This window comes from Tribolium madens, unplaced genomic scaffold, assembly GCF_015345945.1.
Source record: "Tribolium madens isolate multiple individuals breed KSU strain unplaced genomic scaffold, Tmad_KSU_1.1 Scaffold_19;HRSCAF=116;Tcas5.2_LG9, whole genome shotgun sequence".
Taxonomy (NCBI): Eukaryota; Metazoa; Arthropoda; class Insecta; order Coleoptera; family Tenebrionidae; genus Tribolium; species Tribolium madens.
In genome coordinates this window covers 8247759-8268464 of record NW_025400983.1, presented here as the reverse complement: position 1 = coordinate 8268464, position 20706 = coordinate 8247759, and the positions used below count along the sequence as shown (strand labels likewise).

Genomic DNA, 20706 nt, shown 5'->3' with positions numbered 1-20706 from the left:
TTAGTTTCAGTTTTTGCAGACAGTAACTTGTTAGCGGCTCATGCAAAACGCGTTACTCTGAAGCCTAGTGATATCGAACTTTGTTTGGTATTAAGAAAGGAGAAAGATGGTGGTATACCATGAGAAATTTATTGAGTGTTATTTTCTTATACTTTACTTTGACGAAATTATAATGAAACTTTAGTTAGTATTTTTGTAACAATACTTTTTGTGTGTAATGTTTTTTTTATTATTTCAATGTTGTAAATTGTAATTTGTAAAGTTAATAAAGAATAATATTTTCATAATCACAGTTATTATTTTTTGTTACGTTGGCATTGCTAGTGTCAAAAATGTCAAGTGCTATACGTCAATTCCGGTAAATTAGCATTTTTATCATTGAAAAAGATGATTTGGGTCGAATATTTGGGCGTTTTCCTTTATTTTCTGAGTTATGTAAATGCGGAATGGAATACAAAAGACTTTATGAAGCGAGAACACAGCCTTATCAAGCCATATTACGGTATGTCCTAAGTGAGGTTAGAACTTTTCTTATCCCGATTTTTCCAGGCTCTGGCATTGAGATTCCATTCTGGCATTTCACAGGAAGCACAATAGTAACCCCCAACTACATACGACTCACTTCAGATCTTCAGAGTAAAGTAGGAGCTATCTGGAACTCTGTGGTAGGTTACCGTTTGTCTCCAACCTTCACCCTTTAACCTCGTCTATTCTTAGCCGGTTAACGTACGCAATTGGGAGCTGCAAGTCCACTTTAAAGTACACGGAAAAGGGAAGGATTTATTCGGGGACGGATTCGCGATTTGGTATGCCAAAGACAGGATGAAAGAGGGCCCGGTTTTTGGCAATAACGACTTTTTCCACGGACTTGCGATCATTTTAGACACTTATAGTAACCACAATGGTCCACATAATGTAAGTAGGGGGCGAAATGCGAATCAAATGTAACCATTCTGCCATTAACAGCACCAACATCCATACATTTCGGCCATGGTCAATAACGGCACCCTACATTATGACCATGACAGAGATGGAACGCATACTCAACTCGCAGGCTGCGAAGCCAAGTTTAGAAACTTGGATTATGACACGCATATTGCTATCAGATATGAAAAAGATGTACTCACAGGTACTAGTTCCGCCCACTTAACCACGCTTTTATCGTCGTTATTTTAGTTTCCACTGATATTGAAAACAAGGCGGCTTGGAAGGAATGTTTCCAAGTCCAGGGAGTGAGACTCCCCACTGGCTATTACTTAGGGGTCTCTGCAACAACCGGAGATTTGTCAGATAACCACGATATTATGTCTGTTAGATTATTTGAATTGGATATGCCTGATGATGTATTTTTTTCAAATGTCGTTGGTATTTTTGATATGTAATTAATATTTTTTAGCCTGAGGCGGATGAAGACAGGTCGAATATTGTTCCCTCAGCCACATTTTTCGAGCCACCACGTGACCATGTGGAGGACCCAAAGCCCTCATCGTTGTCCGGCTTTAAAATCTTCATTTTGATGTTAATTGGAAGTATAGCAGTAGTGGCGTGCGTTGTTTTGGGAATCATGTTTTATCAAAAACATCACGAGAAGAAAAGGAAGAGGTTTTATTAAATCTTCTTAAAGGGGTTACTTTGTATTACTGTAATTATTTGACTGAGCTTTTTTTCATCTTGGTAGGTTAATAGGGTGCCGAAATAATAGTCTGTTATTTATTAAATTAATGTGTTGGTGTAAATATCATTTTTTGAAATGAGAATGTACAAACCATTCAGATGTTTATTTTTTTTTGTTTATATTCTTACAACAATTTACAACATTAATTTAAGTAAACGTACGTACACAATGAACTTAATTGTAACAAAAAAAATGACTACAATGAGTGACTAAAAAAAATATGCTACCATTGTGGCACATTTTTTCCAACTATTTCAGGTTTTTTACATTTGGTTTGAATTTGTTCAAAATTTTATACTTATAAAACTATGTATAAAAGAAAATGTGATTTATAAACAAAAATTTAAATAAATCTTTTTTAAGTATTTATGACTAGTACCATGTATAATTTCTTTTTTTAAGGGCTGTTGACATAAGTACAATTATCGGCCAATATTACAACATACATAAATTTTTATTACAGCTTGTTTCTTCAAGCCGTCAGCAATAAAATAAACTTACATCGATCTTAAAGGATAACTGACACAGCCATAACATTTAATGACGAAAACACCGGGTATACCCTTAATGAATGGATGTCTTTTAATGGTTGGCCAAATACGTATTTTTGGCAAGTTTTGGCATAATCAAACTTAACTAATTGATTCTTCCGTGGATGGGACGTGCTCCAATACAAGACGTGTAGCCCTATATATTTTTAAACGGCGGTTTCTTTAAAAATTTTAACGGGATTATCGATATTTTGGATGTAAATGTATCTTGTGCATGGATCCACTTTGTCTTGAACTTTGGTCACTTTAGTGTCAGTAATTTTTAAACTATTCGTCGCACTTAAGGTCAGGCCTGTTTCAGAAATAACATCGTTAACAAATAATCAACAATTGAGCAATCAAAAAAGAAAACATCTAAAATCAAAAAAAAATTATAATAGCGTGCACTTTTCACACACAAGCACTAAACAACAAAACAGCCACGAGCAAATGCCATTACATCACACTACAACAATTCATTCGATTCCGCCTCCTATCCTTAAATTTCGTTGTCTTTTCGAGCCTAATATCGTCGAAAATGTCCGATTTTCGATCGGATTGCCTATCTTCGCTGCTACACTTACTCCCCGTCTCTTCCTCGAATTCGTACCAATCCTCGTCGGAGGAACTATGATGGCTCTGATACCTGTGTATCGAACTAGCGCTCGTCGTCGAGATCAGTCTCATCCTCCTCATTCGGGGCACCTCAGACATGGCTCTGTTCCTGAAAAAATTCCCGTTGGAGGCGCGCATCTCGACGTTCGCCGATTCCGATCGTGTCATCGGAAACTTACGTTCCAAACTCAAGATATACTCAAGTCGTCTCTTTAGTTGAGCGGCCGACACCGGTTCCGCCTCGTCTTTGATTTTCTCTTCGGGTATCGGCGAACGCGATTCGGCACTTTCCGGCGTGTATGGTTCGTGCGAGAGCATGTCACGTGTGATTGGTTCGTGCAACAGTTGCGAGTCGATCGTCACGTTCGGGTAACTTTTTCGACTATAATCGCACATGTCTACTATGTTTATTGTTACGGAAGCAAATGTTTGGCAACACTGGCAAGTAGCAGGCAAGCATTCGTAAGGGGCGTGCTCGCAACATTTAACTATACCTGAGTTCAATTTCAGCTCCACACGGAGATAGACCGGCTGCAAGGACAACGATATGTGTTAGCTAACGACATTGAGAAACACGACGATGCGATTTTGTTTGCTGCCAGTATTATGTTCTAATGTAACGACGATGACAGAACATGGCGTCGCAACTCCCCCTCACCCACCTGAAATCTCTAATCAACTTTTCAAAAACATCGGACAATTTCAAATTTTCCCTAATCTTGTTCCAAACAAATCCAAAACTTACCAAGTTGATGTTTACAAGAATTGATGTTTTGTAGCAAAAATAAATATTATCGTTACTCCACTCGTACTTTGCATCTTTTCTTCTATTTAAGAAAGAATTATCAACATGTATATTTTAAATGTCAAATCGTTGACCTTTAAACATTTGTTAATAGTTTGTATTTTTATGACCATTATGCTCTGTTAAGTCTATTTATTTTTTATAAATTCGAATGTGAGTTTAAAGTACTAGTCAATTGATATAAAGACTAAGATAAAAAAAAATAAAGAGTAACCTGAGATTTCTCAGGTCAAAATAAAACGATTTAATCCAACTTACCTCTATACCAAGTTGCAGCTTTTAAAAGTTAGAGAACGCCAATGAAATTATATTTTTGTTTGTTTAAATTAATAACTAATTATATTATTGTTAACTAGGTAACAAAAGCAACATAAAACACTAAAACCTAAAAAGTTTTTAATTCAATTTAAAAAAAATGACCAACGTCCAAAATATTAACACATCATCTAAACATTTACTTAAATTATTTTTTTACTCTAAAGCCAAGGTCGATACAAAAATTTTATGAGATACAGAAATCGTTTAAAAATAATGTATATAGCTTTCGAATAAAAAAAGAATTACGCCACTCAGATTACGTATAACAAAAATATGGCCTAAAATGTGTGAAGTTGTTAATAAGTAAGTACTTCACAATAAAAATAAAATTAAAAAAATAGCACCAAAACATGTGGTTTTGATATCAAATTGCCTGTACCAAATTTCATAAAAATCGATTCATCCATTAAGTTATTAAAGAAAAATGAAAACAATTTTTAAATTTTGTTGCTCTCTATCTTTTAAACGGTGCAACTTGGTATAGAGGTAAGTTTGGTTAAATCGCTCTATTTTGACCAGGGGAATCTTTTTCGTTATACCCTGTATTGCATCGTGTTTTACTATGTTGTATGAATTTTTTGTTAATTCTCAAGTTTTGATTATTCTAGGTTATGTATTTAAATTATAATATCTTGCGAGGCAAGCTCACTTCAGAATCTTTGAAATAGTCTCACATTTTAATGTATGAAAAAAATTTAAAGATAAAATTTGAATTTGAGCTCAGTTGACAGCTAAGGGGGAGTGCAATCACCACTGTTCTTTACCATCGTTCTAACTAATTTTTAACTAACTACCGAAAAAAACTAAACAAACAAAAGGCAGAATGAGATACCTTATTCGTTTACCAATATGTGTAAATCCAGAAAAACTGGCTGCACAAATCACAGAAAAAAATCATACAAGACCCTGGACCTGAGTTAATCAACCACATACCTTGTGGTCACCCATGCATGTATCCAAACCCATGAGGCCGTACTCGACTTTTTCTTCTTCATCGACCAATTGTTTCGCAGTATGACTTAACAAAACACGATCGCACCAGGCTGGACATCTTGTCTGCATGTAGCTCCGAGCGTGAGATATATTCTCCTCAAATGGGTACGACGGTGGGAAGTTTATTGGGTACTCGGTGAGGTATTTCTCAAACGCCTCCAACTCCTTATCAAACGTTTTCAACTGAAATAAGGCCACGCTCTTATTACAGCTATCCCCGCCTCCTAGCACCACTTACCCAAGTGGGTGACGGTGTCAGGAAAACTTTCTGGTGGTCCAAATGGTTGAATTCTTTTTTACCAACGGTTAAGACAAGCTGACTGTCCTCGTTTGCAAACTGGAGCTTAGTGTAATCATTATTTTTATTATTTTGAAGTCTTGTGGTTGTTAGCCCTTCTGTCAATTTCTAAAAATGGTGCTGATTAGCGACACGCATTTGTTAGTTATGTTTTTACTTTAATAACGCCCTCCGTGTCAGTTCTAAAGTTGAAATCGCCAAAAACGAAATATGGGGCTTTCCCGTAACGATCGTTATGAAATCTTATAAGGGTGTGTTCAAGGGCCCGACGCCGATTTTTACAATAAACAGAAGGGTAACTCTCCATGGCGATAAAATTGGACGCGTCGTGGAATAAATGTATATTGATTAGGTCCACAACAGTCCCGTTGAGGGACCAACGGGTGCGAAGAAAGCCTTTTCGTGACCATTTGCACTAAAAAGTGAAATTATGTATGTCAGGGTTTGGTCCAAAAGGGTGCCAACCTCTGGGAAAAAATCCTGAGGGAATTTAGCTTTTTCTTTAGTCGCGACGGCTTCGATATTGCCGGAGTGGACTTGTTTATCACTGACTGGAACGAATTTCACGTCGTTAAAGTCCCAAATGAGAACGTTCTCAACAGATTCATGAATAAAATAGAGATTTCCCAAAGCCTAAAACTGGCAATGTTAGAGAGAGTCGGGGCACGGTTTTAAGGGTATTAACAGTGAAATTTTCAGCAGAACTGTAGTCTTCATCCAGAAATATCCTGATCTTGTCAAAAAGCCTCAATTCGTTGCTGGACATGAGTAATTTCACAAAATGCTCGACGTGTTTCATGCTGTTCTCGTAATTTTTCCCGCCGACTTCCTGGCAGTGGAGCGCAATGAATTTTGGGTCTAGTTTCGCGACAGTAGAGAGGAATTCTTCCGTCCAAATCTTGAGCATTTCAGAGGGCTGCAAATCAATATTTAGTTAAAGGTCACTCTCTACTTTAAAACTCACGTCTTCGAATATCGAGCCTACGTTTGCCGTCACCAAAAGGGCCGGAATCGACGGCGAACCCATTTTTTCCGATTTAAAAACCCTTTTTGGTTTATTTAGAAGTTGCCGTTTACGTATTAGAGAACCTGACGTACGTACATTGTGGACAATGACGCGATTTTTCAAGACTTGTACGCATTTTATAACACAACGGAAATCGACACAATTCTATTTTTGTGACCAGAATTTTTAGTGATTCTTCTTGTCAAATTGATGTTTTGTTGAGCACCGGAAATGCGCAAGCGCAACGAGCCAGACTCCACTTTATTGATTTGTTTTCATTTCAAATTACAAAATATGTATGAGATTAAGCTAATTTTGTTTCATTTCGGTGATATTTCTTCAGAGAAATTTGGTTTAGTCAGCCGTCAGAATGACATTTTAAGGTTAGTTACCGACCGAGCGCTACAAGCCAAAAAAGCACCAAATTTAAATCTAAATCGATCTAGTATTCATTTTTGTAACTTTTTCTACCAAGACTTGTAAAAATTCATCGTTTTTTAACTAGAAACAACTCCAAAACACCTCCCACAATTTGATTTTGACAGTTAACAGCTGACATTTGACATTTTGTGGTTAGTAGGTTTATAAAACCGACACACCGCAAGGCGGTTTGTTTTATTATTATTTTTTTAATTTTTGTGTTAGTTTAGTTTCATTTGCATAATCTGTTCTTTACAATATACCAAATGCTGCCGGAACAAAAAGACTTAATTTACAAACATTTCCCTCAACTGGTCCAACAATGTGATTTAGAGCAGATTGTGGAAATTTTGATCGAGAAAGGTACTCTCAATCAGGATTTTTTAGACAAATTACCTCTCGTAAGTCCATTATCTCAATTTTTAAGAATGACGTGAGTCACGTGGAGATTTTTAGGAGCAAAACAGGGCTCATAATAACCGGCAAATTTTATTCAAGTTATTAAATTTGGAAAAAGTGAACACTTTTACGGGGCTTGTCGAAGGTTTAAGAAAAACGAGATGTGATCGTTTGGCTAATATTTTGGAAAATAAGCTAGAGACGATCATTCAAAGTAAGTGGCTATTTTAGTGTGACCTTGAGTGATTTATTTATTTTTTTAGATAATAGTTTGCATCCCTTGGATGTTAACATTGATGTAAAACTTTCGACACAATTTTATGACACTGTGGAATACAACAGGACTGGTTTTTACTCAACTAGGTCAAAAAATCGTGGTTATGTACTCATTATCAACAATATAAATTTTTCACAAGGACATGATGAACGGCATGGGGCGGAGGCCGACGAACGCAATCTCCGCATATTATTTGAAAAAATGGGAATGACGGTATTTTCATACACAGATCTGAACGCCTACGACATGTACTTTAAAACACGAGAGTTCTCTGAAAAATTGCCTTTAACTCAACCAGACATGGGTATCGTCATAATAATGAGCCACGGTTTAGTTATCAAAAATGAAACTATGATAGTTAGTAGCGACAACAAATACTTGGCTGAAGAAAGCTTTAAAAAAATTTTCAACAACGAGAATTGTGCCTTATTTAGGAAGAAGCCTAAGATTTTTATTTATCACATCTGCAGAAATGTTCTTACAGAATCAGTGACTAAACAAACTTTTACTGATGCCATTTTGTCAAATTCGCTCAGGACATACAGCGACATGCTCATCTGCCATCCTTCAGTAAAAGGTAATTAACTATACGTAAAATACTTCAAAATAATGATAATATGATTGTAGGTTTTTCTGCTTACAGAAACAGTATTAAAGGTTCGTGGTACATCCAGTTATTATGTAAGGTATTTATGGAACACGCTCATGACATGGACATTGAATCTCTACTGAGAAAAGTTGATGAAGAGTTGGAAGTTGTCTCTTCCATGCCTTGGGAAACACAGAATGCAAATGAAGGAACTCAGCAAACGTCCACGTTTCAAAATATCGCATTTAAAAAATGTTACCTTCATCCAGGATTGTATGAAGAGGATGGAAAAATGATGAAATTTTCCCAAAACCAATGACGCTTATTAAGGTGCTAACTTAGTCAGTAAGGTGCAATAATAACATTCCTATTTTGTTTTATTTACAATGTTAATATTATTTTGTTTAATGTGTAATAAAATCACGCAATAAAGCGACTATCATATAGATTTATGTTTATTTTTTGAGCCTGCAGCACATAATTGATAAATCTTAACTAAAAATAGACATTTCAAAATAGTATTCAATTATTAAATGTCCTAATTAAATATCAAAATAACAAAAACCGGAATAATATAATTTATTATGACGTTCTAGTAACAAAATACAAGTTGTTGCTTTAAACTTAAAAATTGGAACTTAATTTTTCTTTCATCATTATTGATTACATTAGGGAAAGGTAAATGAATTTAAAAATTAGCGGGTTGTATGGTGTTTTTTTGTGTTCTTTCGTTGGTGCCACACTTTTCGAAGGTTATGTTGCTGTTGTTTTGTGTCCATTGTTGTCACAATTTTAATATTATGTGTTTCTTAGAACTTCTTTATTCTGGAGAATATCCTTTAGTACCGTTCGTATCATAATTGTGTTAATTAAGAGAAAACCAAAATGCTGCCCGAACATGAAAGTCTGATTTACAAACATTTCCCCGATTTAGTGAGGGACTGTGATTTAGAACGAATCATGCGAAATCTTTCTTATAATGAACCTATAATTGCCAAAATGATGGATAATGTTAAAATTGTTGGTAGCTCTTGTACTACAGGTAAAAAAACTAATAATTTTTATTATTAGGAGGAGGACCGCCGTCACAACAATCGCTGCATTCTTTTCCAACTTGTGAAAACTAAATCTACCACAGTTTTCTCTAAATTAGTTGAGACCTTACGCAAAAGTAATTACCACGAATTGGCAGACAAACTTGAAGATAAACCTCCAAGTAAATATGTTAGAAATTTGCTCACTTTAATTACATTTCAATAACATTTTTAGCTCGACTTTACATAGGCACAACTGCTTGCAATAGACCACCTGATAGTCATTTGGAAAAGTTGAAAATTGAAGTAAAATACGCAACGAGATTCTGTGATACTGACGATTTTTCTTACAAAACTAGGTCAAAAAATCGAGGTCAAGTTTTGATAATTAATAATATGGTTTTTGAAACTGAGCGACACATAACGAGACGAGGAGCTGAAGTGGATGAAGAAAATTTGAAAGAATTATTCGAAAAAATAGGATTTTACGTGGATTTGTACCGGAATTTGAGTCGAGATGTCCGTTCTTGATTTTTTTAGTTGTCCGGGATTAATAATTTTTTGTAGGAGATTAAAACTGTCGTTAAAAAATTTTCGGAGAAAGAATATAAAGAAGCCCCTGACATGGCATTTGTGATAATAATGAGCCATGGCGAAAAAATCGACAACAAAACGGTCATAATTGGAAGCGATGGTCAAGCAGTGGAGGAAGAATGGATCATCACGCAGTTCAATAACCAATCTTGCACACTTTTTCGCAACAAGCCGAAAATCCTAATTTTCAATATCTGTCGAGGCGATTTAGTTGATAATTTGGTCCACTTTGCGCAACAGACCCAAAGCGATTCAGCGTGTACTAAAAAGGGGGAAGTTGGCGATGACGATCAGCGATATTACAGCGATTTGATGATTTGTCACCCTTCAGTTGAGGGTTTTCAGGCGCACAGAGACATTGTGAGAGGCTGTTGGTACATCGAATTGATCTGTACAACTTTCATGGAGAATTCCTATCAAGTCGATGTTGAAACAATGATGAAAATGGTCGAGAGAGGGCTGAAAAAACGAATATCGGAAAAGTTGACGCGACAAACGTCCACTTTTCTTAATATAGCTTTCAAAACCTGTTACTTGAATCCGGGGATTTACGAAAAGGATGGCCACATTGCTCTATTTGAGCAGTCGCAGTCAGTTTGACGTGATCATATTAATAATTAAGTTATGCAATATTTTACAATGATTTTATTAAAATAATTTAAAGTATTTTGTACGAAAGAGAACTTTTATTTATTCCACCTTTATCACCTAATGAAGTAAGTGATTTTTTTTGTATTAGCAGAAGTATGAGTAGATGTTTCATAAACATAGTAAGCCAATTCATTGCATTTGATTCTCGGATAAGAAGAGACCTCTTTTTTATTGTTTTGGTACAAGTTGCTTTGTAAATAATTTTTAATTTGTTTCACTACCGAGATTGCGCATTTTATTAGAGCTTGCGCCGACAAGCTTAATCCCTAAGAAGATATTTTTAAAATTGTTTCTAAATTTGCGATCGTTGACCTTAATCTATCGGTTATAAATTTTAATTGATTTTTATTTCATATTATTGCATATTTTTAAATGTATTTTAATTAATTTTACTATTTTCATTCATTGAAGAAGTCAACAATTTTGAACTTAAAATTTTATTTCACATACTTTAAAATTGCATTTTATAAATTGTGAATGCGTATAATATACCTATACCAAATAATAAGTAAACTTCTCTTGTTTTAGCGATATTAAATTAGCAAATTTAAAAATTTGTTACAACAATAAGATGTTGCATAAAGATTACGACGTTATTCAAGAATACGCACTTTACAGATATCATAAAACTTTCATAAATACTAAATTTATTTAAATTAAAGAAATATATGTATAAACAAACAATCAAATAAATAAATATAACCAAATTACTATAAATTGATATGTATTTTTTCTTCTGTTATAGAGTTTTATAAATTGTCATAGCTTGCAATAAACTTGCAAAATGTGGGGTTTTAATATGTACACATTACTGCTTATTATATTATATTATTAAAAATTAAGTTACGCATTGTTAAACGATGATGTATAACAATATTTTTGTACAATAAAAGACATTCATTTAATTTAACTACATTTACCATTTTGTATTCGTGTTTGTTTATTATTCCTATTATTTTTGAAAGATAGATACCTACTTTAAGGTTTGATGCTTATTATTGTTGAGGAGGGCAAAATTTTGAAAAATCAGTTAAGAAATAAAGAGTGGACAGTTTGATTTGTCAAATTTTGGTTGGTTGATACCACCGCGGTTGGACCTACGTTGGGTTGGTTAGAGCAGTAAAATACTTTATAGGTACTTGAAATTATTATATATCTATCGACATCAGTAAAGAAATTTGCGAAAAAATGAAAATTATCACTATTATTAAACACCCATTGTGAAATCGTTTTTTTTTTATTACTTAGGTATTTCAAGTTGATCCAAATCGAAAACAGAATAAGTCTTACTCACGCTTTTATCGCAGTGATAAGAATATTATAAATTATTATAACGATAACTGAGTTTAGCGAGCTCTGAGTTCAGTTAGTGTGTAACTATGAATGATGATGGACTTAATACTTGTTAGCTTTGTTTTACATTGTTCATATAAATATTAATTGTATTTTTCATCGTTTTTGTGTAAATTAATTATTAAGTGATACACATTTTGTTCGTATGTGCCTATAATCATTTGTTATCTTATCTGAGAAACTATCGTCACAAAGGAGGAAAATCATTGGGGAGATTCGAAAATGTGGTCGAAAAAGAACAAAGAAAAAGACGAGAAAAAAACGGTTGTGAGGTAAGATTTCTTTAGTTTTATTTTGTGTTATTTGTTGAAAAAGAAGGATATTTCATTTCTCAATTCTAGGGCAAGTCAAACTCAAGTAACTCAAACTAGTCAAACTGTGACAGTTAGGTATGTTTCATTTGCGTTTTGTTTTACAATTTTTGAATGTAGTTTTTGTCCAGAACAATTGAGCAACGATCTCAGTACATTTCTGTTCATAATAACAACAGTGGTACTAGTTCAAATCCTAGTTTATTGTCGGGGGTTTCAGGTAAGTCTTATAAGTTATAACTGTCATTTCTAGCCAATTCTATTATTATGTTTTGTATTTTAGACAAATCAAACCTCTTGGCTCTTCCAAACCCTCCAAGAGCGAGGTCATCATCAATCTCCAATCCAGGGTTTACCTCAGATGCTAAGCCTATTAACATAAATTATCAAAGTCCTTATAAGCATAATTCTCCCGTCTATGGTGGTACCAACATTTACCCACCATCAAGAGCTTTGTCAAGGCCTGTCCAAAACCAAAATAATTTCAACCGAAATTCTCCCGCTTATAATAGTTTTTTTCAATCCTCACGACCCCAAACAGCTTTGCCCCCAGTTTTGCCGGGAACCGTCCAAGAAACTGGCTCCAAAAAGAAAAAATTGGTAGTAAAAAAAACCGGGAAATTTTACGACGCCGCTTGTGTAATTCCAACTTATGAAACCCACTCAAAAAACCGGGGAGAAGTCCTAATTATAAACAACATAATGTTTAAAGATAAAGGCTATCGAGAGGGGGCCAAAGTCGACCATGAAAATCTCAAAGAATTGTTCAAACAAATGGGATTTAAAGTAACATTTGAACGCGATTTGAAAAAATCGTCCATGGAATCGACCATCAAAAATTTCAGTAAGAAATCCTCACTGAAGAATGCAGACATCGCAGTGGTAGTCGTAATGAGTCACGGCACCCGAAACGAGACTCTCGGAGGCACGGAAATTTTCGGTTTGGACGAGAAGGGCATCCTCGTTGATGATCTCTTGGATTTTTTCAACGAAGAAAATTGCAAATATTTGAAAGGCAAACCCAAAATATTCATTTTTCAGTGTTGTCGTGGAGACAACGAGCAATTTATTGAAAGTGATGCTACTCGCATCCCAAGTAGAGTACCAGTTCTTGCCGATGCCCTTATCGCTTATTCTACTCTGCCAGGTGCGTTTAGTCTGCGGTTCGTGTCAAATGGTTATTTTGTTTTTTTAGGGTTTTTGTCGCATCGGGACACCACTTCGGGGACTTGGTACATCAGTACTTTGTGTGACGTGTTCAGCCAGCACGCTCATGAATACCACGTCGAGGATTTGTTGAAAATGGTCGATGTTCAGTTGACAACAATAAAAGGCAGTGTGCGACAGACGACGCACTATGAGAACAGGGGGTTCAAGAGGTGCTACTTGCATCCAGCGTAAAATGTTGAAGCTACATTTTGTTTTAAGTATTTTTTTTATTCAACAGACGCATAAATAATGCATAAATTAACTTATTCCTATTTAGATCAATTATCATACGTCATGTATTTTGTTTATTGAAAATTGACTGAAAAAAGCGGCTGTAATTTTATGTATCAATAATTACTTTTTTCATAATTGTTTAGTGTGCCATAATATTTTTATATTACATAAAGTCAAAGTTCTTGTTCTAAAAAGTTAAGGCTGTGGCCCTGTGACCGTATTTTAAATAATAAAACGTTTCGTGTTTAGTGTATTTTTATTATTTAAATAAGCACTTCAATTACAACAGAAATAATAAATAACTATGTACAGTCAAAGAAATTACAATGTGGTTCGACATCGAACCGCGTGACCTGCAAAGAGCTGATCGCCCCTATGTAACGACAAGGAAAATGCGTTACTTTGTACAGCAAATACCAACTAAATCACAAAGTTCAGAGCCAACTTCGCTGTTTAAAAAACGAAATCAAATGCTTGGCATATTTGGTTTGAAAACGGAATAACTGTACGCTTTACATTATTATCACACTGAATTTGGTCCGATATAATATTTTACGTGTCGAAAGACATGAATCGTCCTTCAGTAGTAATATTTTGTTCGAATTCTCTCAAGAGAGCCTCGGCTTTGCTCAGTTCAACCGTCTCGAAAAGTTTTTCCGACTCGTCATACATGTACTGACTACCGTCCATGTTAAATTTCAGACCTAAAACTATATTGAGTGCTGACGTATCGTAGCTATGGCACCCGGAGTATCGATATTGGGGCTTTTTATCGAAACGACATCCTGCCGACTGCGCCCCAATCGGAACGATGCAGTCTTGAGTCAACGCGCACTTGACCCAAGGCAGCATGATTTCGTTGTGCACCGATTCCGTGTTAACGATCAAGAGGACGTCCGCGTTCACCATTTGCAGGAAAAGAAAATTCTCGGCGTCGGTGTGAAAGTATTGGAACATCTTCTTGTGCGTCAGACTCGAAACTGGGTTTTTCAACGACATTGGCCACGTGACGATGCCTTGAGACTTGGCGCGCTTCTCAAATAGATCCATTATGACGTCGTGGGTTAAATGGCGGGAAAAACGATACCCGCACTCCAGGAACAACACGGCGCCGGTGCGCTGAAGAGCGTCCTGCAACAATAGCACCACCTTTTGTTTACACCTTAACTTAATTTGAAAATCATAGGCCACTTTGATCAAAAATCAGGTCACTATACCTGGATTACAAGGGGTCTGTAGGCTCGTATGCTCTCCTCGTCTACGTGGGAGGGAAAAGCGGACAGACTTAGGGTCAAGGCCTGGCATCTACTGTTGTTGCAATAATTTAAGAGCTGTGAATTGTTTTAGTTTAGTGGAGAATTTTGAGAAAAAATAAAAATTACCGTTTTTAGGCCATAATTACCTAAACCAAGGTTATAAACTAGAATTGTATTGTTTGGCAGAACCCTTCCTACGTTATTAATAAGTCCTACAACTTGACTTTCCTGTCCTTCCATAACATACGTGACAATGACAGGCAGTGAAGTATTCCTCCAGATGTCATTTGGATACAATCTAGGGCTATCTGTGAACCCTAACAAAGTCAGGTATTTGTCGTCAGCGGCAAGAGTTTTCGCATCAGCATCTCGGAACGTGTCCTAAAACCACAACAATATTTCTTTTTCCAAAATTTTCCCAAAAGACGCACCTTAAAATTGCGGATTTGTTGGTGGGTGGTGGAAACAATATTCTGAATCGTTTCCGGCTTATGTTGTCGAAATATAATCAAAAATAAACTAACAATGATTATTCCGAACAGAAACCTGATGAAATTCTTATTCTTCATTGGGGCACAACACGATTTCCATTCAAAAGTCCCAAGTATTAATTTTGCATTCACATGATAAAATAACTATTTGGGGACCAATATCAAGTTAAGTAACGTCTGCTAACTCACGCACAAGCCTCGGATTTCCATTATTTATAAAAATTTTCGATAAAATCACATGAAGAGGTTAGTCATTTGACAGTTGATAAGACGTGAAGTGAGTCACTAAAGGAGCTGTCACGCACCTTAAACACTTTAAATTTTGATTTGGCACAATTAAAACCAATTTATTTTAATCACAAGTCGTACAATTAATATAATCAGACACGTTCACTAGTTTTAATATGATGTTCTGGACTTGGACAATTAATTTTTGGCGACTGCAGCTAACTTCACATCAGTTGGATTAATCCTAACCTCAAAATAAAAAAATGTCACAAATAAACAATTCCCTGTAATTAGTTTACAGATCAAAAATTTGCCAAAATGAGTTATAATTCGGGAGACGAACAAAGTGAGGATGGAGAGTTGAGGCAAAGTCCGGAAACTTCGAGACAGAAGGATGAAACGATGGACTTCAGGTTAGTTCTCAAGGGGGCTGTTACATCGTGAACCAATGTTTTAGTTTTTGAGACTCATTTGTGTTTATTTCAGTTTGTCCGAAGAAGATGGTGAAAACATCGATTCACTAGACATCAAGCCTCCTCAAGCCCGAGTGTCTTCCCAAAGTTCGCGGAACAAACGTCGTGAGGGTCACGAGAGTCGTTCCCACCACAAACGTTCAGAGCGTCATCGCGAAGAAAGACATTCCCATCGTGAAAAACATCATCGAGACAAGCAGTCGCGGTCAAACAAGGAGCGTGAACATTATCAAAGGGAAAAAGAACGTTACTACCGTGAACAAATGGCTTACAGCGAACTTCAATATTACCGAGAACGAAAGGAGGATCCTTCAAGATCAAGACATTCAGATGCGCGAAAATATGAAGAAAAGAAAGTCAAAGAGGGACGTGGGGCTGACAAACACAGAAGGTATGAGGAAGAAAAGAGAGATAGAGCAGATAAGACACTGCAGGATTTAAGGGAGAGGTTGCTGAGCAAGAGGACGACTAAAGGTGACGATTTGGATAAAGGTGAAAGAGAAAAGGATAAAAAGTACAGAGAGGTAGAGACACTTGATAGTGCGCTACAAGGCGAAGCGGGGATGTACGTGAAAGAAATTATTAATATAAGTACGGGAGAAGAACATAAGAGACATAAGAGAGAAGAAAAAGAAGAGAAATTAACGGAAGAAGAAAGGGCGCAACAGGAATTAAGGAAAGAGAAATTGTTAGAAGCTGAGCGCGAAATGGCCAGAATGAAGGAACAATCAAGGATGGAAAGAGAAAGACGCCATCTGGAAAAAGCAGCCAAACGAAAGCAACAAGACGACGAAGATTTTTACAATAAGAGATTAAGAGTGGAGGAGTCGAACGTCGTCATGGTTTCAGACAACTCAGATGAAGAAATGGAGGTTCAATACGACGAGACTGACAACAAGAGCGATCATAGTGAAGAAAGTGCGAGGAGCAGCACCAACTCTAGGCACTCTCGATCTGACCATTCTTCCGATTCAAGGGAACGAAGCGTTTCCTCGGAACGGAAATCACGATGTAGGAGTGTAAGCAGCGAGCGTTCGGCGTCAGTCTCACCAAAAAATGGCCGCGAACCGTCTGAAGAAAAAGAAACCGTTGAAGATAACGAGAAGAAAGAGGAGATTAACAAACCGAAGATTGATGAAGATTTGCCTCCGTATTACCCAGCGGTGCAGGGCTGCCGGTCGGTGGAAGAATTCCAGTGTTTGAATCGGATTGAAGAAGGCACCTATGGGGTGGTATACAGGGCCAAAGATAAAAGAACTGAAGATATTGTGGCTTTAAAAAGACTGAAAATGGAGAAAGAGAAGGAGGGGTTCCCGATTACATCGCTACGTGAAATTAACACTCTTTTGAAAGGACAACACCCGAATATTGTCACAGTGAGAGAAATTGTTGTTGGTAGCAACATGGACAAGATTTTCATCGTAATGGATTACGTGGAACACGATTTGAAATCGTTAATGGAGACAATGAGACACAAAAAACAAAATTTTATGCCGGGGGAAGTCAAATGTCTTCTCAAACAATTGCTACTGGCCGTGGCACACTTACATGACAATTGGATTTTGCACCGAGACTTAAAAACTTCAAACCTTTTACTCTCCCATAAGGGGATTCTAAAAGTTGGAGATTTTGGTTTGGCGAGAGAGTATGGCTCGCCCTTGAAGGCTTACACTCCTATTGTTGTAACTTTGTGGTACAGAGCCCCAGAGTTGCTTTTATGTACGAAAGAATATTCAACTCCTATCGATATGTGGTCTGTGGGGTGCATTTTCGCCGAACTTCTCCTGATGAACGCACTTTTCCCTGGAAAATCCGAAGTGGATCAACTTAATAGAATCTTCCGTGATTTGGGGACTCCTAGTGAGAAAATCTGGCCCGGATTTAATAAACTACCGGCCGTGCAAAAAATGAAATTTAGCGATTACCCTGTCTCGAATTTGCGTACTAAATTCAGCATGTTAACGGATTTAGGGTTAAATTTGTTAACCAAGTTTTTGACTTTTGATCCCGCTCAAAGAGTCACAGCGGAGGAAGCTTTGCAACATACTTATTTCAATGAAGCGCCGCTCCCCATTGATCCTGCAATGTTTCCAACTTGGCCGGCCAAAAGTGAATTAGGTCAGAAAAGGGCTTTAGCTGCGAGTCCCAAACCGCCAAGTGGGGGTGGAGAATATAAGAAATTGGTCGGTATTGGATTTATAATTTATTTTTGTTAATTTTGTGTTATAGGGAGGCGATGGTGACGATGACGGTTACGGATTCCGGATAGGGATGGGTGTGGACAATAGAAGAATGGGGGGCGGGTTCAGTCTCAAGTTTTAGTGCTAATTATAATTTATAATGTATATTACAAGAAAAAGTAGAAAAATTGTCATTTTTATTAACCCAACAAACAATAATGAAAAAAATTTGTTTAATTTCATTTGGGGATTTTTTGTTTTAGTCGCCATGTTGGCAAGAAATGACGTTTGAGTAATTATTGAAAAAATTTTTCCTGTTTTGTGATGTTTCGTGTATTTTCTTATTGAACGTGTACAAATTAGTTAATAATGTCGGGAAGTTCAATAAATAAAGAAAATTCGGAAGACACATTTGGCGATAAATCGCCTACAAATGAAGATTTGAGTTTGAGGTTAGTAATGTTGTTTTGAGGCTCTTTAGACTACTTTTCTTTTAGACTGATGATGGCAACGGCAGAAAGACTGGCCGAGAGCACGAAAAGAAGACATCGGGAAGATTATCGTGGGCATTTCAGGCATGAAAGAGCGGACGGCTTTAGAGAGAAGAGACACTCGCATAGGGACAGACACCACAGGTAGGGGGGACTATTTAGAGCGATTATTTTTGTTATTAAATATTATATTTTATGTGATACAGAGATCGGCGACACCGCTCGATGGAGCGAGACAGATCTCGCCACCACCGAAAAAAATCTCATAGAGATGAGAAAGATACAAAAGGTAACTTACTAGGATCAAAATACTCTGATTCATGTAAGTATGATGTACAGAAATCAAAAGATTTTAGAAATTTAAATCATGACTCAGAGAATAGGAAAAATGAAACTGAAAATGCAATAGAAGAATCTAAAACATTTAGTGAGATTTTAGAAGATGATTTTAAAGATTTAGAATCGGATATTACACCGCCTTCAGAAAAAAGGCTCAAACTAGAGGAAGACAGTGATGAAAGTACTGAAAGTAAGCTCAGTGAAGAAATAATAGAGAAATCGGAAGAGCCTGATGAAAAACGTGAATATGATGAAACTCTACCTCCTTATTACCCTGCCATTGAGGGTTGCCGGTCACTGGACGAATTTCAGTGTTTAAATCGTATCGCTGAAGGCACTTACGGTGTAGTCTATAGGTTTAAAGATAAAAGAACAGACGATATAGTCGCCCTCAAAAAACTGAAAATGGAAAAAGAAAAAGAAGGCTTTCCAATTACGTCACTGCGCGAAATCAACACCCTTCTCAAAGGTCAACATCCAAATATTGTAACTGTTAGAGAAATTGTAGTTGGTAGTAATATGGATAAGATTTTCATCGTGATGGATTACGTCGAACACGACCTTAAATCTCTCATCGAGATGATGAGACGCAAAGATCAACATTTTACGCCAGGAGAAGTCAAATGTCTTCTCAAACAATTGCTAGCGGCAGTCGCACATCTCCACGATAATTGGATTTTGCACCGCGATTTGAAAACATCAAATCTACTTTTATCGCATAACGGAATTTTGAAAGTCGGTGATTTTGGATTGGCGAGAGAGTATGGATCACCGTTGCGGCCTTACACTCCAATAGTGGTAACACTGTGGTACAGAGCGCCGGAATTGCTGCTTGGTGTCAAAGAGTATTCAACGCCGATCGATATGTGGTCAGTCGGGTGTATTTTTGCCGAATTTTTATTAATGAACGCAATTTTTCCCGGGAAGTCTGAAGCCGAACAGCTCAACAGGATTTTTAAGGTTTGTTATCTTCCTTAAAAAAATATGTATGTAACTCTGGAATTAAGCGTGATGGCTGTGTTAGGTGGATATTCTTATGTTTTAGTGTCTGGGGACGCCGACTGAGAAAATCTGGCCCGGTTTTAACAAGTTACCTGTGGTTCAAAAAATGAAATTTACGAATCATACGGTATCGAATTTGCGTAAACGATTTCAAATGTTGAACGATTTGGGTCTAAGCTTTATGTTGAATTTTTTGACCTTTGACCCTCACCAAAGAATATCAGCCGAGGACGCTTTAAAACATCCGTATTTTAGTGAATTTCCTCCTCCGATTGATCCTTCTAACTTTCCTAAATGGCCGGCCAAAAGCGAATTGGGCCAGAAGAGGGCGGCTGAGGCTAGCCCGAAGCCGCCGTCTGGTGGTGGAGAATATAAAAAATTGGTAGGTTTGACTTTCAAACTGAGTTATGGATCAAGTTGTTTTTTGTCGATTGTTGGCTTGTTAAAGTTTTGTTTCAGGGTGACGAAGACGGGTTTAGAATAGGTCTCGAGAATGACAATAGCAGGATAGGAGCTGGATTTAGTTTAAAGTTTTGAAAGTAGATTTTCTATCAATGTTCCGATTATTGAATAAATTTCAGGTACTTTGAAGAGAACTTTTATTTTCGAGACCCTTTTCTCTCGTATTTAAGATCGTAGTGAGAATTTAATGAAAAGTAAACATACTGTATAATGCTCTTAAACTGCCGGACGCTGATCTAGATTTAAATATTTACTTTCCTTTAGGTTGTTGGAGATTACGTTTTTGCAATTCGATTAGTTCGAGGTCATGTATTGACATAATGTTCGTAAAATTTCTTGATGTATTGCATAAAGTCGATTCTTTTGACGTAGACAATATTTTATAAGCTCAGGCAAGGACAAGACGTGTGCTGTAACACGATGTGATATTTTTTGGCTCAGATGTAATTTTTCCGATTGGGAATGTAACCGGG

General features: G+C 36.6%; 7 protein-coding genes across 11 annotated transcripts; 5 read left to right on the top strand and 2 right to left on the bottom strand.

Annotated features, from left to right (window-relative positions):
- Nucleotides 1–310: 310 nt before the first annotated feature.
- On the top strand, nucleotides 311–1968 carry LOC123016100 (vesicular integral-membrane protein VIP36). Its single transcript, XM_044416336.1, has 6 exons — nucleotides 311–502; nucleotides 550–665; nucleotides 718–915; nucleotides 967–1129; nucleotides 1177–1343; nucleotides 1397–1968. The coding sequence occupies exons 1-6, from the start codon at nucleotides 388–390 to the stop codon at nucleotides 1610–1612; spliced, it is 975 nt and encodes a 324-aa protein (XP_044272271.1). The 5' UTR covers nucleotides 311–387; the 3' UTR covers nucleotides 1613–1968.
- On the bottom strand, nucleotides 1764–6806 carry LOC123016099 (inositol polyphosphate-5-phosphatase A). 4 transcript variants are annotated; one of them, XM_044416335.1, is made up of 9 exons: nucleotides 6199–6806; nucleotides 5920–6150; nucleotides 5700–5867; nucleotides 5392–5649; nucleotides 5175–5342; nucleotides 4877–5119; nucleotides 4776–4815; nucleotides 3315–3351; nucleotides 2439–2518 (listed from the first exon to the last, which is right to left on the bottom strand). In XM_044416335.1, exons 1-7 carry the CDS (start codon nucleotides 6259–6261, stop codon nucleotides 4777–4779), a joined length of 1170 nt encoding a protein of 389 aa, XP_044272270.1. In that variant the 5' UTR covers nucleotides 6262–6806; the 3' UTR covers nucleotides 2439–2518; nucleotides 3315–3351; nucleotide 4776. The 4 variants fall into 4 exon arrangements, with proteins under 4 accessions (XP_044272269.1, XP_044272267.1, XP_044272270.1 ...); XM_044416334.1 differs by lacking the exon at nucleotides 4776–4815 and having other exon boundaries at nucleotides 1764–2518; XM_044416333.1 differs by lacking the exons at nucleotides 2439–2518; nucleotides 4776–4815 and adding an exon at nucleotides 2759–2929 and having other exon boundaries at nucleotides 3000–3351.
- LOC123010426 lies at nucleotides 6522–10226 on the top strand. Its single transcript, XM_044407317.1, has 8 exons — nucleotides 6522–7061; nucleotides 7117–7273; nucleotides 7323–7913; nucleotides 7964–8236; nucleotides 8800–8945; nucleotides 8997–9141; nucleotides 9195–9478; nucleotides 9527–10226. The coding sequence occupies exons 1-8, from the start codon at nucleotides 6927–6929 to the stop codon at nucleotides 10151–10153; spliced, it is 2358 nt and encodes a 785-aa protein (XP_044263252.1). The 5' UTR covers nucleotides 6522–6926; the 3' UTR covers nucleotides 10154–10226.
- Nucleotides 10227–11556: 1330 nt separating this feature from the next.
- Nucleotides 11557–13559, top strand: LOC123008493 (caspase Dronc-like). The gene is made up of 5 exons (XM_044404327.1): nucleotides 11557–11829; nucleotides 11899–11946; nucleotides 12000–12088; nucleotides 12152–13015; nucleotides 13064–13559. The coding sequence occupies exons 1-5, from the start codon at nucleotides 11780–11782 to the stop codon at nucleotides 13267–13269; spliced, it is 1257 nt and encodes a 418-aa protein (XP_044260262.1). The 5' UTR covers nucleotides 11557–11779; the 3' UTR covers nucleotides 13270–13559.
- On the bottom strand, nucleotides 13549–15519 carry LOC123008502. Its single transcript, XM_044404336.1, has 4 exons — nucleotides 14999–15519; nucleotides 14694–14948; nucleotides 14529–14642; nucleotides 13549–14442 (listed from the first exon to the last, which is right to left on the bottom strand). Exons 1-4 carry the CDS (start codon nucleotides 15134–15136, stop codon nucleotides 13864–13866), a joined length of 1086 nt encoding a protein of 361 aa, XP_044260271.1. The 5' UTR covers nucleotides 15137–15519; the 3' UTR covers nucleotides 13549–13863.
- Nucleotides 15328–18121, top strand: LOC123008476 (cyclin-dependent kinase 11B-like). Of its 2 annotated transcripts, XM_044404300.1 has the most exons (4): nucleotides 15328–15699; nucleotides 15773–16150; nucleotides 16202–17942; nucleotides 17989–18121. In XM_044404300.1, the coding sequence occupies exons 1-4, from the start codon at nucleotides 15605–15607 to the stop codon at nucleotides 18079–18081; spliced, it is 2307 nt and encodes a 768-aa protein (XP_044260235.1). In that variant the 5' UTR covers nucleotides 15328–15604; the 3' UTR covers nucleotides 18082–18121. The 2 variants fall into 2 exon arrangements, with proteins under 2 accessions (XP_044260235.1, XP_044260228.1); XM_044404293.1 differs by having other exon boundaries at nucleotides 15329–15699; nucleotides 15773–17942.
- A 73-nt stretch (nucleotides 18122–18194) lies between these two features.
- LOC123008488 (cyclin-dependent kinase 11B-like) lies at nucleotides 18195–20362 on the top strand. The gene is made up of 5 exons (XM_044404313.1): nucleotides 18195–18391; nucleotides 18437–18574; nucleotides 18637–19729; nucleotides 19815–20153; nucleotides 20231–20362. Exons 1-5 carry the CDS (start codon nucleotides 18309–18311, stop codon nucleotides 20306–20308), a joined length of 1731 nt encoding a protein of 576 aa, XP_044260248.1. The 5' UTR covers nucleotides 18195–18308; the 3' UTR covers nucleotides 20309–20362.
- Nucleotides 20363–20706: the final 344 nt, after the last annotated feature.

Coding starts and splice junctions, on each gene's coding strand:
- LOC123016099 (XM_044416332.1), bottom strand. CDS start 6,261: ATGGGTTCGCCGTCGATTCCGGCCCTTTTGGTGACGGCAAACGTAGGC. Junction 5,343..5,391: donor ACACGGAGGGCGTTATTAAA/GTAAAAACATAA, acceptor CACCATTTTTAG/AAATTGACAGAAGGGCTAAC. Junction 5,120..5,174: donor TGACACCGTCACCCACTTGG/GTAAGTGGTGCT, acceptor GCCTTATTTCAG/TTGAAAACGTTTGATAAGGA.
- LOC123008476 (XM_044404293.1), top strand. CDS start 15,605: ATGAGTTATAATTCGGGAGACGAACAAAGTGAGGATGGAGAGTTGAGG. Junction 15,700..15,772: donor GATGAAACGATGGACTTCAG/GTTAGTTCTCAA, acceptor TGTTTATTTCAG/TTTGTCCGAAGAAGATGGTG. Junction 17,943..17,988: donor GTGGAGAATATAAGAAATTG/GTCGGTATTGGA, acceptor TTTGTGTTATAG/GGAGGCGATGGTGACGATGA.
- LOC123010426 (XM_044407317.1), top strand. CDS start 6,927: ATGCTGCCGGAACAAAAAGACTTAATTTACAAACATTTCCCTCAACTG. Junction 7,062..7,116: donor TTTTAGACAAATTACCTCTC/GTAAGTCCATTA, acceptor GGAGATTTTTAG/GAGCAAAACAGGGCTCATAA. Junction 8,237..8,799: donor AATGATGAAATTTTCCCAAA/ACCAATGACGCT, acceptor GTGTTAATTAAG/AGAAAACCAAAATGCTGCCC.
- LOC123008502 (XM_044404336.1), bottom strand. CDS start 15,136: ATGAAGAATAAGAATTTCATCAGGTTTCTGTTCGGAATAATCATTGTT. Junction 14,949..14,998: donor AACAAATCCGCAATTTTAAG/GTGCGTCTTTTG, acceptor TTGTGGTTTTAG/GACACGTTCCGAGATGCTGA. Junction 14,443..14,528: donor ACAGACCCCTTGTAATCCAG/GTATAGTGACCT, acceptor CTATTGTTGCAG/GACGCTCTTCAGCGCACCGG.
- LOC123016100 (XM_044416336.1), top strand. CDS start 388: ATGATTTGGGTCGAATATTTGGGCGTTTTCCTTTATTTTCTGAGTTAT. Junction 916..966: donor ACCACAATGGTCCACATAAT/GTAAGTAGGGGG, acceptor TGCCATTAACAG/CACCAACATCCATACATTTC. Junction 1,344..1,396: donor AATTGGATATGCCTGATGAT/GTATTTTTTTCA, acceptor AATATTTTTTAG/CCTGAGGCGGATGAAGACAG.
- LOC123008493 (XM_044404327.1), top strand. CDS start 11,780: ATGTGGTCGAAAAAGAACAAAGAAAAAGACGAGAAAAAAACGGTTGTG. Junction 11,830..11,898: donor GAGAAAAAAACGGTTGTGAG/GTAAGATTTCTT, acceptor TCTCAATTCTAG/GGCAAGTCAAACTCAAGTAA. Junction 11,947..11,999: donor AGTCAAACTGTGACAGTTAG/GTATGTTTCATT, acceptor GTTTTTGTCCAG/AACAATTGAGCAACGATCTC.
- LOC123008488 (XM_044404313.1), top strand. CDS start 18,309: ATGTCGGGAAGTTCAATAAATAAAGAAAATTCGGAAGACACATTTGGC. Junction 18,575..18,636: donor CATAGGGACAGACACCACAG/GTAGGGGGGACT, acceptor TATGTGATACAG/AGATCGGCGACACCGCTCGA. Junction 20,154..20,230: donor GTGGAGAATATAAAAAATTG/GTAGGTTTGACT, acceptor GTTTTGTTTCAG/GGTGACGAAGACGGGTTTAG.